Source organism: Marmota marmota, unplaced genomic scaffold, assembly GCF_001458135.2.
Source record: "Marmota marmota marmota unplaced genomic scaffold, marMar, whole genome shotgun sequence".
In the NCBI taxonomy this organism is placed as follows: Eukaryota; Metazoa; Chordata; class Mammalia; order Rodentia; family Sciuridae; genus Marmota; species Marmota marmota.
In genome coordinates, this window is record NW_025999977.1 from 25,198,807 (window position 1) to 25,214,452 (window position 15,646).

General features: G+C 38.1%; 1 protein-coding gene across 1 annotated transcript in view; it reads right to left on the reverse strand.

Annotated features, from left to right (window-relative positions):
• Positions 1-15,646, reverse strand: part of Camkmt (calmodulin-lysine N-methyltransferase) — a 377,032-nt gene that overhangs the window by 43,776 nt on the left and 317,610 nt on the right. The window contains exon 7 of the mRNA XM_015479709.2: positions 8,510-8,576. Within this exon, the coding sequence (XP_015335195.2) occupies positions 8,510-8,576 (67 nt within the window). The remainder of the gene's footprint in view (positions 1-8,509; positions 8,577-15,646) is intronic.

Here is a 15,646-nt window from a genome sequence, read left to right on the forward strand (position 1 = left end):
GCACGGGGCGCTGGGTTCGATCCTCAGCACCACATAAAATGTTGTGTCCACCTGAAAACTAAAAAATAAATATTAAAAAATTCTCTTTCTCTCTCTCTTAAAAAAAAAAGAATCCCAATGCAGAATTAAAAAAAAAAATTAAGGCAGCATGACCAAGTGACTAGAAATGTAGGATGTTTTACTTTTAGCAAAGCTTGTTAATGCAGTTTGTCACAGTTATAGGTGAAATAAGAAAATCAATTTGATCATCTCCATAAATGAAAAGATATCTGCTAAATCAGGTTCCATATTTGTTTATGAAAAAACCCCAAATAAAAGGAACATATTAAAAAATCCTTAACAAGATAAAAAAAATTCCCATAAATATCTCAACTCAAAAAGTTAACAAATATTTTATTGTGAAGTTTTCGGAGGATTCCCAACAAAGTCCAATTTGAATGTAATCATTGGGACAATTTTATCCATAAAATTATTTAAAAAAAAAAGAGGGGAAAAAGAGGCAAAAGATGAGAAATGACAAATCACATCATGCACAGTAGGCAGGTGCGGTACCACTGAGTTACACCCCTACCCTCCATTTATAGACATGTGATTGTTGTTTATTTGGAATATTCAAGAAGATAAACTGACAGAGTGTTAGAAACAGCGAGGGTTCATCAAGCTTACTAAACATTTACTACCCACAACAGTATAGTTTTTTGGGGGTATTTTTGGTCCTACGTTTGAACCCAGGGGCGTTTTACATTGAGCTGCATCCCAGTTCTATTTGAATTCTGAGACAGAGTCTGACTAAATTGCCAGTCTGGCATCAAACTTGTGATCCTGCTCTCTCAGCCTCCTGAGTCACTAGGACTGCAGACGTGCACCACTGTCTGGGCTTTAGTACAGCTTTCTTATATATATGTAAATACAATTTATTTGAAATGTAATGCAAGAAAAAAAATCTATTTATAGGACCAAGAAAAAAGTTAGTTTCCAAAAATAAACCTAATAAAACAGATAAAAATGCTAGTAAAACACCTTTAAAAATTGAATAAAGAGAAAACACCCTGTTATTTATTTATTTTGCTAGATTGCATATTGAACCCAGGTGTTGCTCATGCTACGCAAGTGTTGTGCCACTGAGTGACACCTCCCAACACTTTTTAAAATTTATATTTTATTTTGAAACAGGGTCACACTAAGTTGCTGAGACTGGTTTTAGGAGGCCTCAGTAGCTTGGATTATAGGCATGTACCATGGCAACTGGCAATACCTTGTTTTTGTATAGCAAGACTGAAAGTTTTAAAAATATCAAGGCTTAGCAAATCAATTTACAGTGAGATTTCAATCACAATGAAAATGGCATACAATAAAAATACTAATAGAATTTTAGAAAATTATGAAAAGAAAGAATAATATCAAAGAATTAGTTTTAACAGATATGAAAATATATTTCAAAGTTTCAGTAAATTATACAATTTTGTAAAGCCATAGAAATAAATAATATGGGGCTGTGACTCAGAGGTAGAATGCTCACCCAGCACACATGAGGCACTGGGTTCGCTCCTCAACACCACATTAAAATAAAGATGTTGTGTCTACCTAAAACTAAAAAAAAAAAAAAAAAAAAAAAAAAAAAAGGAAATAATATTTACTCCTGAAAATGTGCCCTGTAGATACAGTTGCAAATATGTCATATATGCATAGGTGTCTATCACTGCATTGTTTGTAACAGCAAATTACCACAAAAATAATGTCCATTATTAAGGTAAAAATTATTTAATAAAGGATTATGATGTGGATATTCTCCAAAATTGTTTTTTTTGTTTGTTTGTTTTTGTTCTTAAGATTGCCCCTGAACAGCTAGGCATGTTGGTACACATCAATAATCCCAGCTACTTGGGAGGCTGAGGTAGGAGGATTGGAAATTCAAGGCCAGCTCAGACAACTTAGCAAAATATTATCTCCAAATAAAAATTTAAAAAGGGGCTGAGAATATAGCACAATGGTAGAGCACCCCTGGGTGGGAAAAAAAAAAGGATTGCCCCTGGCCATTTTTAAGGGAAGAACTCCATGGAAAGTGCATTTTTATTGGGGCTGGGGTCGTGGCTCAGTGGCAGAGCACTTGCCTAGCATGTTCAAGGCCCTGGGTTTGATCCTTAGCACCATATAAACATAAATACATAAAATAAAGGTACAGTGTCCAACTACAACTAAAAAATAAATGTGTTTTTTTAAAGGTGCATTTTTATTGATATGAAACTTCTGTGAAATAAAATTCTGGGAAGGGGAAAGATTTTTTTCTCTGAAAAAAATGCAGTAGCCTGACATGCACAGCTGTCTACTAATACAGAACTTGGCCTAATTTTGGTAGTGAGATTTTGACTTTGGTTAAGAGGAGAGATCTGATAGTCCGGAGTCGGTACAATGTTAGCTTAGAAAAAAAGGCCTTAATTTTTAATTTACTGCAGTTTCACAGGGACCCTAAAAATAGTGTCCCCAAATTTAACATCTGGCTCATTTTTAATGCAAAAAGGAGAATGATATCAAAATATCTGAGACTGGGTAACATTCCTATGTGAGTTGGTCTCTTCAGTGCAAACCCTTAAACAGTAAGGACATGAGCCCTTCTATAAACTTGTCAAGCAAATCAACAATGCTGTGTTAGAATAGAAAGTATACACAATGATTTCATTTTCTCATATCCAAGATAGCAACAGCAGGAGACAGGACAGTAGCATCTCTAGAATTCTCAGCAGTTCTCAAGATTCTGTTTCCGTCATTCTAGCAAAACTCACTAACAGGTGTACTTTATCAGGAAATTTCTTTAAGAGAGTCCTCAGCTTCCTTATCTTGGTTACCTTCTACTAACCTTCCTCTTCAACCTGACAAAGAACAGATAAATGCCTACTCACACTGTCAGTTTGTCGACAGTCACTCCATGCGCATGCCTGAGAAGCCAGTCTTGAGTGAAAGTCAGCAATCTGATGTAGAAACTGATGTCTGACTCTCCACAGCTTCACTCTCTACTACTAAAAATTGTTTGCTTCCCTAAGCCTGATGGATCCCCAAATGTGCTCCAAATACAAATCTTAAATGCTTTCAAATACTAGGGATCAAGTGTACTAATTTCTTCAAAGGATACAAAAATGCACTAAATAGAACTCCTGCTTCAAGAAAATGATCTCTTCCCCGCCCCTAGGATGTCAACTCCAGGAAGGCTTGGACTTCTTTGGTTTTGTTCACTGCTAGATCCCCAGCACCTGGAACCCTTCTTGGCAATCAAAACGGGGTCAACAAATTTATCAACGAGTGAACGAACCAATAAACACAGAAACGAAGCCAACAAGCTTTGAACGATTAAGAGAATAGGCCTTGTTAAACTGTTGTGCTATTCTAAGACCAACAGAAGTTAAAGAAGAGATCCGGGGAGGCTGAAATGGTCTCGGAAGGCAGGGGAAGATGGTAGTTGAGCCATCCCATCAGGATTTAGATGGATGAGAGGAGGGGAACAAGATTGAGAAAGACCAGGAAAGACCAAATGTGTTGGGAGGAGTGAGGAGGTTCTAGGGTGTGGACAAGTGTCCCCAGGGTCTATGTGTTACAGGCTTTGTCCCAGGGATGGTGCTATTGGAAAATGGCGCAACCTTCAAGAGTTGGGACCTTTAAGAGGTCACTGGGAGTGTATCTTTGAAAGGAATTGTGGGATCCTGGCCTCTCCCTTCTCTATTTTTTGCTTCCTGGCCATGAGGTGAGCAGTTTGTTCCGCTATGTGCTCTCTGCCAATGCCCCTGGACACATCCACCCGAGACCCAAAGCAACAGGTCCACACGATCTTGGAGTGGGATCTCCAAAACTGTGAGCCAAAATAAATCTTTTCGTTTTCTTTGTAAGTTAATCATCTCAGAAAATTTGTTACAGTGATAGAAGCTAACACAGGAGACCAGGGTGACTGAAGGAGAAGACGGAGGTTGGGGAACAGTGGGGGACAGATGGTGTTTAGTCAGCATTTTTGCTGCTGGGACTAAAGGACACAACCAGCACACTTGTAGAAGAGGAAAAGTTTATTTGAGGGCTCACAGTTTCAGAGGTCTCTGTCCCTATACAGCCAGCTCCATCCTGGTGGAAGAGCAGCTCACAGGATGATCAGGAAGCAGAAAGAGGTCTTCATACCCCAAAGCTACACCCCCAATTCCCACCTCCTCAGCCACACCCTACAACTTCAGTTACCAGTTAATCTCTATCAGAGGATTAGTTCACTGATTGGGTTAAGACTTCCACCATCCAATCATTTCTCCTCTGAACTTTCTTGCATTGTCTCATACTGAACTTCCGAGGGATACCTCACATCCAAACCATAACAGATTGGATGAGCAGATGCAGAAGGCTTGGAAAAAGCAGCCAACTGGATCCCTCTTGGTTGGGATATACATTATAAAAATCATTTTCCACATCCCCAACTTGACCTCTAAAGGAAATTGAGACTCAGAAAAGACATGAATCTCAAACAGCAATAGGGCAATGGGAGCAAGAGGCCAATCCTGGGAGGCCCACATAAAGGTAAAATCTGGAGCTGGGGATATATAGCTCAGTTGGTAGAGTGCTTGCCTCGCATGCACAAGGCCCTGGGTTCAATTCCCAGCACCACCAAAAAATAAATGAAAAAAAAATCTGCATTATAAAAGTTTTAAAATAAGTTCCAGAGTTTACTAAAATTGATAGTTTATCAGAGCTTAATAGCAACTTTCACACAAAGATAAATGCCTAAGTAAATCTCACTTTCAACATTGCAGCAAAGTAAATTTAAGAAGGATTTTTAAAAATAATAATGTAATTCAAGGTACATTTAATAGTTTTAAAAAGGAAAAACCAACTTTTCACTAATATTAACCAGAGAATGACGTTGTTTGCTAATTCTGGAAGACCTAGAAACATGTAGACGTCAAAAGCTCCAAATGGTTCTTTGTTAAACAGACAATCATAATTTTGAAGACAGCTTCAGATAAACCCAACAATTGAGATGCTGTAAATATCCTTGCTCTTTCATTAATCTCTAGCTATATTTGGTAGTACAGTTTCCTTTGTTCAAGAACTATTCTCAATAACTCCATATTTAGGTTCCCAAAGACAAGTGCCTTGGACATATTTGCTAAATGAATGGATGGCTGCATGGATGGATAAACAAGTGAACCATCAAATGGTGCACTAAGATCTTTGAGATGTAATGCATAGAATACTCTGTACATCTGCATCCTATCTCTAGCCAGGGCTAAGGCTTCCAGGCTTTCACAAATATGTCTTTTATATTTAGCCATAATCAGACTGGGATTAAAATGGACCAGAGGAAGCAAGCAAGTATGGTATGTAAGAGAAGAGAGTTACTCTGGGCAAGGATGGTGGTATTTAGGAGAGCAGGGTGGACTTACTACAAGGCTAATTAAGCTTATATCAGAGCACCTCACTTGGCAAAGACCCCTTCCCAGGAGCCCTAATAATGTATTCACGTGGTTGAATATTCTTGTAAATTCACCAAAGTAGGTTACATTCAAATCCACCCTTCTAAAAAGGAGCCTTAAATTAAGTTTCAGGCCCTACAACAACCTGGGTCTGCCCCTTCATAAGAGTTAGGAAGAAGTCAGTGGCAGGAGAAACACTGATAGTTACTATGTTGGTCAGCTTTCTATTACTATGACAAAATACCTGAGGTAATAAATTTACAAAGAGGAAAGGTTTATTTTGGCTCAGTTTTGAAGGTTTCAGTTCACAGTCAGCCTGTTGCTTTGGGGGCTATAGAAAGGCAATACATTGTGGTTGGAGCACATGGCAAAGGAAACTGCTCATCTCATGGTGGCCAGAAAGCAAAGAGAGACCAAAAGAGGCTGGGGTCCCAATGCCCACTTCAAGGGCATGTCCCCAATGACCTAACTTCCTTCCGTAAGGCCTCAACATGTGAAGGGTCCACTACCTCCCAATAGTACAGCAGGCTGGTGTCTAAACCTTTAGCATATGGGCCTTTCGGGGGCACTTATCCAAATCATAAGTCACTGAGAACACTCTCTGAGTAGGGGAATGGGAGTGTGGGGTGCCAAATTTCTGGGCTTCCTCTCATTCCTTTCCAAAAACACAGTTTCTTAGGTTCACGGTTCTCATATCATGACTTTCCTTTCGGTTTTTACATTGTCTTCACAAATGAAGTCACAGGAGACATTCAGCTGTTACAAACTTCATGTCAAGCTTTGAAGTGCTTTTTAATAGCAGAAATATTTGGCTCACGTGTGGGCTTTGTAGCTATGGTAAATACCTCTTAGTTATCTTTCGCTACTGTTATTCCACACCTCCAATTTGGAGGAGAAATTCTGCATACGCATTGAGGCACTAAAAAAGAATATTGAACTATATCTTAGCTCTTTTGTGAATGGTTCCCTTTTATTTCTTCTCTCACGGAACTAATACTCTCGTCACATTGTACTGGTTATGGGTGGGAAAGCAGTGGCTAGAAGGGCAAGGTTGATTATTACATTGCTGGTTGGCAGTTTCTTTCAGCTGCTGAGGGTTAAAGGTTAAGTGGTCAAGTAGCTCCTTACTGTAAGATCAAGGCATTCAAGGGCTCACACATCCACCTGTTTTCTGGCACATGCTTTAGTAGACTTTGGATAAAATGCTTGCAGTGGTTAAAAGCGAAGAATCTGGCCACAATTAGCATAAGATTAAGATGGAAAAATAAAAAACAAAACCACTCATCTTAGAGGTTCTTATATGACTATTGATATATAGACATTAGAACACTGTACTTAGAAATAGCATTTTTGAGAACAGAAAAATAGAAACAAAGGCCACATATTCAGCATCTGGGATCTGTCCTGGGCTGAACAAATTTTGCTTCTTTTTGTAACTTAATTATTTTATGAAGAGATGATAGAAAATACTATTGTATTGCATAAACACTTGACATTTTTGTTCCTTAAAATGCAGCATTTTAGAAGTCTAGATATGTTTATTAATTAGTGATTATTAACACCCAGTAAACAACATTGTGTCTTGTAAAAACACAATCTCTCTTCACAGCATGAAGCTGAAATCTATTATTCCCTGATTCCATATGCTGAAATACACTCAAATGATCACAAATGACCTTAAGCATTAAATAAATGTAAATGAGGACGACATAGAAAATGCACTTTTGATTGATAACTAAAAGACCAGGTTGAAAATCATGTCCCAAAATGAAGTCCTCTTCAGAAGGGTATGACCATCTTCCTGTGGAGAAAGACTGTCCTAAAAATTAGGAACACACCGGTAATGGCAGACTCTCTTTCTCTGAACCTGCCTGAGGTTTGTGGAAAACAGATTTGTTTGTTCAATTTTCTAAGAAATGTAGTGCATACTGCCCCCTGTGCCGATGGCCTACTCAGAACATTCTAATGCAGGATTTGAAACTATATCTAAAGACACTTTGTTGCACTTACCAAATACAAAAGAAAAAAATTATTATCATTACATAACCTCATACCAATCTGTCCACCACTTTGGTTTTTAAGTATTGGAGCTGTTCATTCAACTTTTTTCTTGTTATTTTTCAATTTGGGCATTTGAGGTGGGGAGTATCCTCAGCAAAAGGAAAACTTAAAATGATTAAGAGTAAAAACAAAATAATTAAGAATGGAATTGCTCTTCTAATAAAGTCAATATTTAAATGCATAAAGGAAAAATGCACAAATATAGTTACCTCATATGAAAACTACTAAATGCTTACTCATTGCTTCTAGGTCCATTCCAATAGGGCTAGAATTAAATGTAACATCACAGAACACAGCATTGTTCTGGTCGAGGGCAAGCATTTCTCTTAGTTTGCAAAAGAATTAATGGACTCTAAAAGGCAATGAAGACCTAGACTACTTTAATATCACAAAATAGAGCAAGGTTTCTCAACCTCAGCCCTGCTGATGTCTTAGGCCAGATACTTCTTTGTCGGGAGGACTGCTCTGTGCACAGAAGATGTTCAGTGATAATAATCCTGGTCTCTCCCCAGCAGATGCCAGAAGCAGCAGTCTCTCTCCTGCCCCAAGTCATGGCAAAATGTCTCCAGAGAATATCAAAATCTCCCAGGGAACAAAATTGGTCCCAGGATGAAAAGCACTGAAATAGAGCCACTTAAGAATGTCCCAGGCTGAGCTTCTCCAAATTCATATTGTATCATCTCAACCCTAAAATCATCCTCAACCCAATGTTTAATATACTTATCTTCAGTTTTCTCATCTATTAGTTGGGTATAATGAGTGTTTGCCTTCTTCATAGGGTTCTCATGGGATAATGCTTGTAAAGTGCTTAGAACAGTGCCTGACACATGGTAAGTACTCCATAAAGGTTAGCTCTTATTATTTGAAATAATCATCCACAATATCAAGTAAAGCAGTTTCAGTCACAGGTGCATTACTTCTTTTTTTTCTTTTTTATTTGTTTTATATATATATGACAGTAGGGTATATTTTGACAAGCTGGAGTGTTTTAATATAGAAATGTGCCTTACCTGCTTGAAATGTTCTGAGTCTTGAACATACCAGCCTTCTGATTCCTTGTGATGATGTCTCTCACATCTGTAGGACAGTTAAGGAAACTTGTGCAGTGGTTTTCAACCGACTGGGAAATAAAGCCCACAGCACCTTCTTATCACGATGGGAATAGCACGATGAAGAGACGAGGCAGAGCCCACAGGGTAGCCCTGATGTACTTACTTACCACACACAAGATCTTTTAATTCCTGGGCTGCAGTTTTGTCACCTGTGAAATGTATATCCTGGGAGCATCATAGCAAGGCCCAGAACAGAGAGGCTAGTGGAGAGTGACTGCCGCATAGGTGCCATGCCCTGCTTGATTTTTAAAGGTGAGTGACTTTAGGTTAGTGGGGAGGGCAATGCCAGCCTTCTGACACTTTCCAACTTGAAGTATTTCCAGTCTCTGAAACACTTGCAGGGGGAGTGGGGATGAGCGACTGGGAGAGTCTTGGGAAGAAATGAGAAGAAGGGGAGAAAGGTTCGAAGCATCTTTGAGAGCATTTTGAAAGGAAATTAATTACTAAAGAAGAAAGTCGATCTAACTCTGGCCATTGGCCATCTACGGTGTGGAAGGACTTGTACAAAACAGCCATGTTTATTGAAGAGTGTGTTGAGGAGCTGATTCATCACCTCAAACAGAGCCACCTCTCTGAGGGTCCAACAGGAAAAGCTGGACTTCAGATCAACTGACTTTGCCTCCACTTCTGGGCACTATAAATCTTACAACTGCTGCTCTCCCTGTCTTTGCTCCGGCCCCCGGGCATAACGGAAGCTCATTAAGTCCTTACAGAAGTGCTCCTGGGGCATGTATTTTCTGGACTGATTTTATGTTCGCCATGTTTTCCCAGCTTTCTAATTTTCAAGTGTCCTCGCTTTCTCATTTATTTTATAGAGTATATTCCATATGTTTCCATAAGAAGCCTCAAAGCCCCTCTTTTAGAATGAGGCAGGTCTAAATAAACAAGAAATAAAAATAATTCCAGTGAAGGCTGCAAGCTAAACTAAATTGGGCCCATGGGGAGGACACCAAGCAGACAAGTGACGTTCCCCTATTGCTCAGAAAAAGATTTCCTGAATGCTCGAAGCAAGCATTGGCCAAGATCTCCCTGCAAGAACAGAGCCCCAGGACTTTTTAACCCAAATCTCTGCTTGAACCACCAGGCACACCCATTTCTTCTTGGAGTGAATGAGCAGGTACTGTGATAGCTTTCTTCCCTAGGAGTGGGTAGGAAAAATCAATTAGGTCTCCTAATGAAGGGCTTTGTTGAGGGTTACAAAAGTGCCATAATGCAGACTTTTTTTTCTTTCCTGGGTGAACTTTGCTGTATGCAAATTAAATACCGTTAAATTACATTCATTAAAAAAATAAAGGAGACTAATTTGCCTACTTGTTTTGATTAACTAAAATGACACATAGGCCTACAGCTCTGTCTATTTTGGGAAGAAAGTATTTCAGGAAAGTCTTCTAAATGAAACCTCTTGCTGGAAAGGACAGCTGACATCTTTATTCTGAGAAGAACAAAATTAGTAAAGAGTCAACTGACAACTGTTTTTTTTTTTTTAAGTTCCCCCACACTCTGGCCACACCCTCCTCAGCGTTTCCATGGCATCCAACCACATGCCATAATGTGCCTGGTACACCTGTAGCGGCATATGAGTACATGACTAATCTATCAAGCAAAACATATTATTTTGTTAGTGGAGGTAATACTTTTTATAAAATAGTCACAGGGAAGTTAAATTATATAACTCAGAAAACCTATTAATAAATTTTTAGTAAACATCTTAACACTATATACTTTTATACAATTTATAAACCTGTGACTGCAGGTGGTCAGGCTGAAGCAAGCATATGTATTTATATGCTAGAAGCGATTTTTTTAATGAAAAAAATTCACAGCAGTATTTAGGTTGCTTTATTTTTAGAACTGGGCAGGAAATGTATTTTGTGGTTTAGGAGGTGTGTTTTTTTAATATTAAAATAAGCCCCAAGAGAAAAAAAAATGGCAATAGTATTTTGAAATATTACCTTAAGAGATAAATTCTAACATTCTGCTACTCCCCACCCTTTATTTTAGGTCAGATTTTGATGGCTCTTCCGGATGGCACTGTGTCCAATAATAGATTTTATCATCCCTCTGTGTCACCTCAGGGTAATAAAGGGAATCCAATCAAATCGAGTCAATATGGCCAGGATAGTGTTCAACACAACGAACCAAATCATGTTCTTGGAACGGCACCCACCTTCCAGAAGACTCCAGTGGGAGGGGCTGGTGCAAAGAAAGCCTTAATGTGATTTCTGATTAAGTGGATACAGAGCAATCACCTCAGTCCCCTTGTCTGGGCAACTGAACTTCCAGAGCTGCGGGACGTGTGCTCATGTCAGAGGAAACCAGACTTCTCTCTCTTGATTTTCTTCTCAAAGCACAGTTTAGCAGTGGGGCTCCATTTAAGTTTTGTTTCAATTGATTTTTAGTCTTAAAACATGTATTTGCATTTAATAGCAAATACATATAAAATAAAAGAGTTATTTAAGCAAATTCTATATGTATGATATATTTATATCATATATGTGTGTGTATATATATGTATGTGTGTGTGTGTATGTGTGTAGTACTGTGAAAATATTAGCCTCTCCCTGTAATTAGTGGTTATTGTATGTATTAGTGTGTACATATATTTTTAGAGTTGGCATTATTCTTTAAGAAAGCAAATATTTCAAAAATAATAACACTGTGATTCGCAAAGTATTACTTTCTTGGTTTTTTTTTTCCCCAAGGAAGGGACATGAAAGGGTAAAAAATGATGAGATCATAATGTAAATCCTATTAATTTTGATCTTTAAATATTTTTTTAAATGTCCAATGTGGCAATATTTGCTGACTTAAGGCTGCAAACTATTATCTTTTCTTTCTATCTTTTTTTTTTTTTTTTTTGTGTGTGTGTGTGTGGTACTGGGGATTGATTAAACCAACTTATGATCTTCCTGCTTCAGTTTCCCAAATCGCTGGGATCACAGTGTGCACCATGGGTTCCAGCTCTGCAAACTATTCTTTTTTTTGGCTCAGGGATGCTTAACCACTGAGCAACATCCCCAGCCCTTTTTATTTTTTATTTTGAGACAGGGACATGCCAAGTTGCTGAGGTTGGCCTCAAACTTTTAATATTCCTGCCTCAGCCTCCTGAGTTGCTGGGATTAAGGGTATGTATGCCACCATGCCCAGCACTATAGTATTATATATCCTTAGATCCTTTATTGATAATTTGTGTGTGAGTGTGTGTGTGTATGTGCGTGCGCGCGCTGGGGATCAAACACATGGCCTCATGCATACTAGGCAAGAACACTACCACTAAACTGTATCCCCCATCCTGCACACTGTTCTTAAACATACTTATTACTCCAGTGAATTGAGAGAATGACTATATGTTTACACATGAGAGGCCTTTTTTTCCAAGGTACTGAGGAAACTCATTGACACCTAATCGCTCTTGTTTTTGGTGAAATAGAATGATTTACTGGGGAAAACAAAGCCTCAAAGTGAAATAAACCTATCTTCTAGTGCTGGTTTTGATACTCAGTGGCTGTGTGACCTTGGGTAAATCAACCTCTCTGTACTCCGTCTCTAAAAACAGAAACAATGATACCTATTTTATAGACCTAATGGGGTGTGCCATATGATAAGCACATAGTAGGTGCCTAATTAATGTCAATTCATAGTCTTTTAAAAAATAATTCAGGCAAAAGTTTGGTAAGATGAAGAGACTAGTGATAGTAACTAAAATGTGGTTTGGAAGTTAAGCTTCATTTTTTGTTCCTATTGCTCAGAACTAATTATGTTAACATTTATGTTGTGGTATTGAAATAAATGGAAGGAATCAAAGAACTTCTGCCCTGTAGTTTTTTGGTGTCTTTCATATATATAAATATGCTCTAGCTATGGCAAAATCTGTGTCCTACATGGATAGAAACTAGCTCTATCTTGACTACTATCTCTAGCTATATCTTTAGCACCTGAAAGGGCATGCAATTAATACTAGATGAATTATTTTTAATATAATTTTAAAAGATATTTGTGGAACTCCTACCAAGGTAAGGCATGTAGAGCTTACTTATGAAGTATCTAGTAGATAGAAGTACAACTGGAGTCACTAGAGCAGGAAGGGCCTTGACCCAGATAATGGCCTGGGATTTCCAAGTTCTCCAGCATAGGCTGCACATTCTATATGAAGCTTTGCTTGTTGATTACAAGTCAGAGATCCTGTTAAATAAAATAACAGTAAGCCAGGAATATTTCCTTTAGAAAGCAAAGATTTACCTGTTGTTGAAGAATTCTGAGCTCAAATTATGATGTAGACTGATGCATACCATGGAGATTAGATGCTTGGGTCAAGAGCACAGAGAAATGCGTAGCCAAATATTGGAATATTCTGCAGATAACATGCTAGATTTTAATAAGAATGTTGCACTGGGTGAGTTAGTGACTGCAGCCAGAGAGGGCTGCTCATCTCTAGGTGTTCTACTTTTATTCATTATGAGTTGTTAAAGGCTTAGCACCAATAATAACTCAGCATCCTATTTCTCTATTCTTATGTCACTGTCATCACCAGCCACAGACCTTATTGGGTAGTCTTACATGTGGGTACCTGTAAATTTCTTTCTTTACTGAACTAAAGGGGAAGTGCCAAAGAAAAAGGAATGCATTTCACATTGTTTTAGGATACATTCTTCTCTTGGGGTACAGGTACAATGAAATCTGTAGGGAGGCAGCTCTTGAGTAGGTAGCTCTGGGCTAAACCTAGGGACAAAGTTTTAAGGACCAAGAAGAACCTCAGGGAAACCGACCCGTGAGTCCAAGTAAATATGTGAAACTTAGAAAATTCATTTTATTTCAAGTCCTAATCTATTTTCAGATATCTCTGTTTAATAAACCTCAGATCAACACCTAGCTTTCCAGGGTCAGATAGAGAGTTCTAGAAGATGTAGCCAATCCATTTGATACATTTTAGGAAGATAATAAATAACCTTACAACTGGTTGACATGCTTCTGTGATATAAAGATTCAAGACTAACCATTCATTGCCTCACACATTACAAATAGCAATAATAAGATTAAAGAGAAATAATAGAAAATTCTATTTTTTTTTTCATTAAAAAACGGTAAAAATCAGAATCTTGGAAGCTTAAGAGACTCGGAAGTAAGATTCAGTTGAATTCATTAAATTTAGAAGCCAAGAACAACAAAAATAATTTTTAAAATGATGAGAATAACATACAGGCCAATACTCAGATGTGATGTGTGATTGCCAGGTCGATTTTCAATTACATTTCACTGATGTATTCATTTGTTTCTTAATGTGCTCATCTTGCCCATTAAGAATAATTAGCAGCTTTGCTTAGAGATTTTCTGGCTTCTGGCAATGTCCCCCCCCCCTTTTCTGTTGACATCCACTTTTACTTTTTAGAAAGTAATTTTTTGGATAATATCCTACAACTGCTGTATAATTTAGGCTTCCTAAAATTTTAAAGGAAAGATGTAAACAGTAATTTTTAAATGAGTTTGTTTCTATCTATATGCATCAATAGTATGTGATTCAGTGAATTAGTTATTCTTACAGAAAGTGGGCACACAAATGGTGGGGGGGATTCACTAATATTAACCTCACTCAGTAAAACAGATTACGACGGATGCCCATTGTCGGCTCTGTTAGCAAATCAAGAACAACATTAGTATTAAAAGCAGGAAAAACACATTGCCAATTTTAAGGCTTTATGCATGCTTTTTTCTGTTAATTAAAAAAATTAGATCTAGTTACAACAGAAAAAGGCACACAAACATAGAACAACTGCATGAAAAAACTGAATTCTATCAGGAAAGTCCTAAGAGATGAAATAAAACACACGACCAGTTTTGGTCTGCATCCTGAAAGGACCTACTTTATCTACATTGTAAAGTTCTTCCCCTCCTGCCCTTTGGCACCCCGCTATATTAAACCCATTGTAAAACCCAGCACAATAAAGCACTCTCAGGGCTGAGCTTCTGAGGACCAAATGTTAAAAATCCATTTTCTTGGGAGGGGGCTGTACCAATCATTTCTTTGAAAGGCCGGCAGAGTGAATGCAGAATCTGAGATTTCCTCTCTGATTTCAAGAGCTGGCATGACATCTTTGCTGTTTAAAGCAAAGGTGCGGTAATTAATGACATTAGCATTGCTTCCCTTCTCTGGAAGCTCTGTAGTTTAGCTCAATAATAATTTTAGTACAATTAAAATTACATACTAACTGCAGATGCTTCCCATAGTTTGATAAAAGTTCTAATTGGTTTCTGATGCTTTTTAAATAAGACACCTGCTGACTTGAGGGGAAAAAAGAAAAAAAAATCTCAGGTTACTGGGCACAATCTGAAAGTTTCTGTGGCTAAAATAATCTATTCATGTTCAATATTCCTGCTTTTCTCTCCCTGCAAAAAAAAAAAAAAAAAAAATCCTTTGGGGCTGAACTGGCATACCTGAGCTTCCTCTTGCTCTCTGTGTTCTCTGACAGAAGGAGGAGGAGCAGAGTGAAATGATACATGCACAGAATAACTCAGAATAAAGCAGAATGAATGAAACAACATCAGCTCATCTTCAGGAATATTTTGAAAAACTTGCGACAGTCTCAAGATTATGATTAAAATCCTGCATTTTAAAAAAGGAAGCACCTTTTGTGATCTCTTTCCCTTGTGTGAAAGGCCAAGATTGTGATTGGCTGTTTTTCCTTCCTGAATTTTTTTTTAGGTCTGTCAGGCAATTAGCTGGGTGGGGCTCTGTAGAGCACACAAGTGCCACTGAACAATATTAGCTACTGTGCTTCTTGTTCCTCCTTCCTCCTCCGTGAGCAGCCTGATGGAGCTGCAGCAAATTTTATTTAAAAAAAAAAATTATAGAACGGAAGTAGAAAAGGAGAATCAAAAATAGGTTTTATGTAAGATGCGGCAAAAAATCCCAAGTTGCGTTGGCATTTTAGGGGCCTACAATTCAAATAAGTAGGCTGCTTCCCTCATCATGTAATGTAAGGCACACCAAAAAGAGAGAGAGAGAGAGAGAGAGAGAGAGAGAGAGAGAGAGAGAGAGAG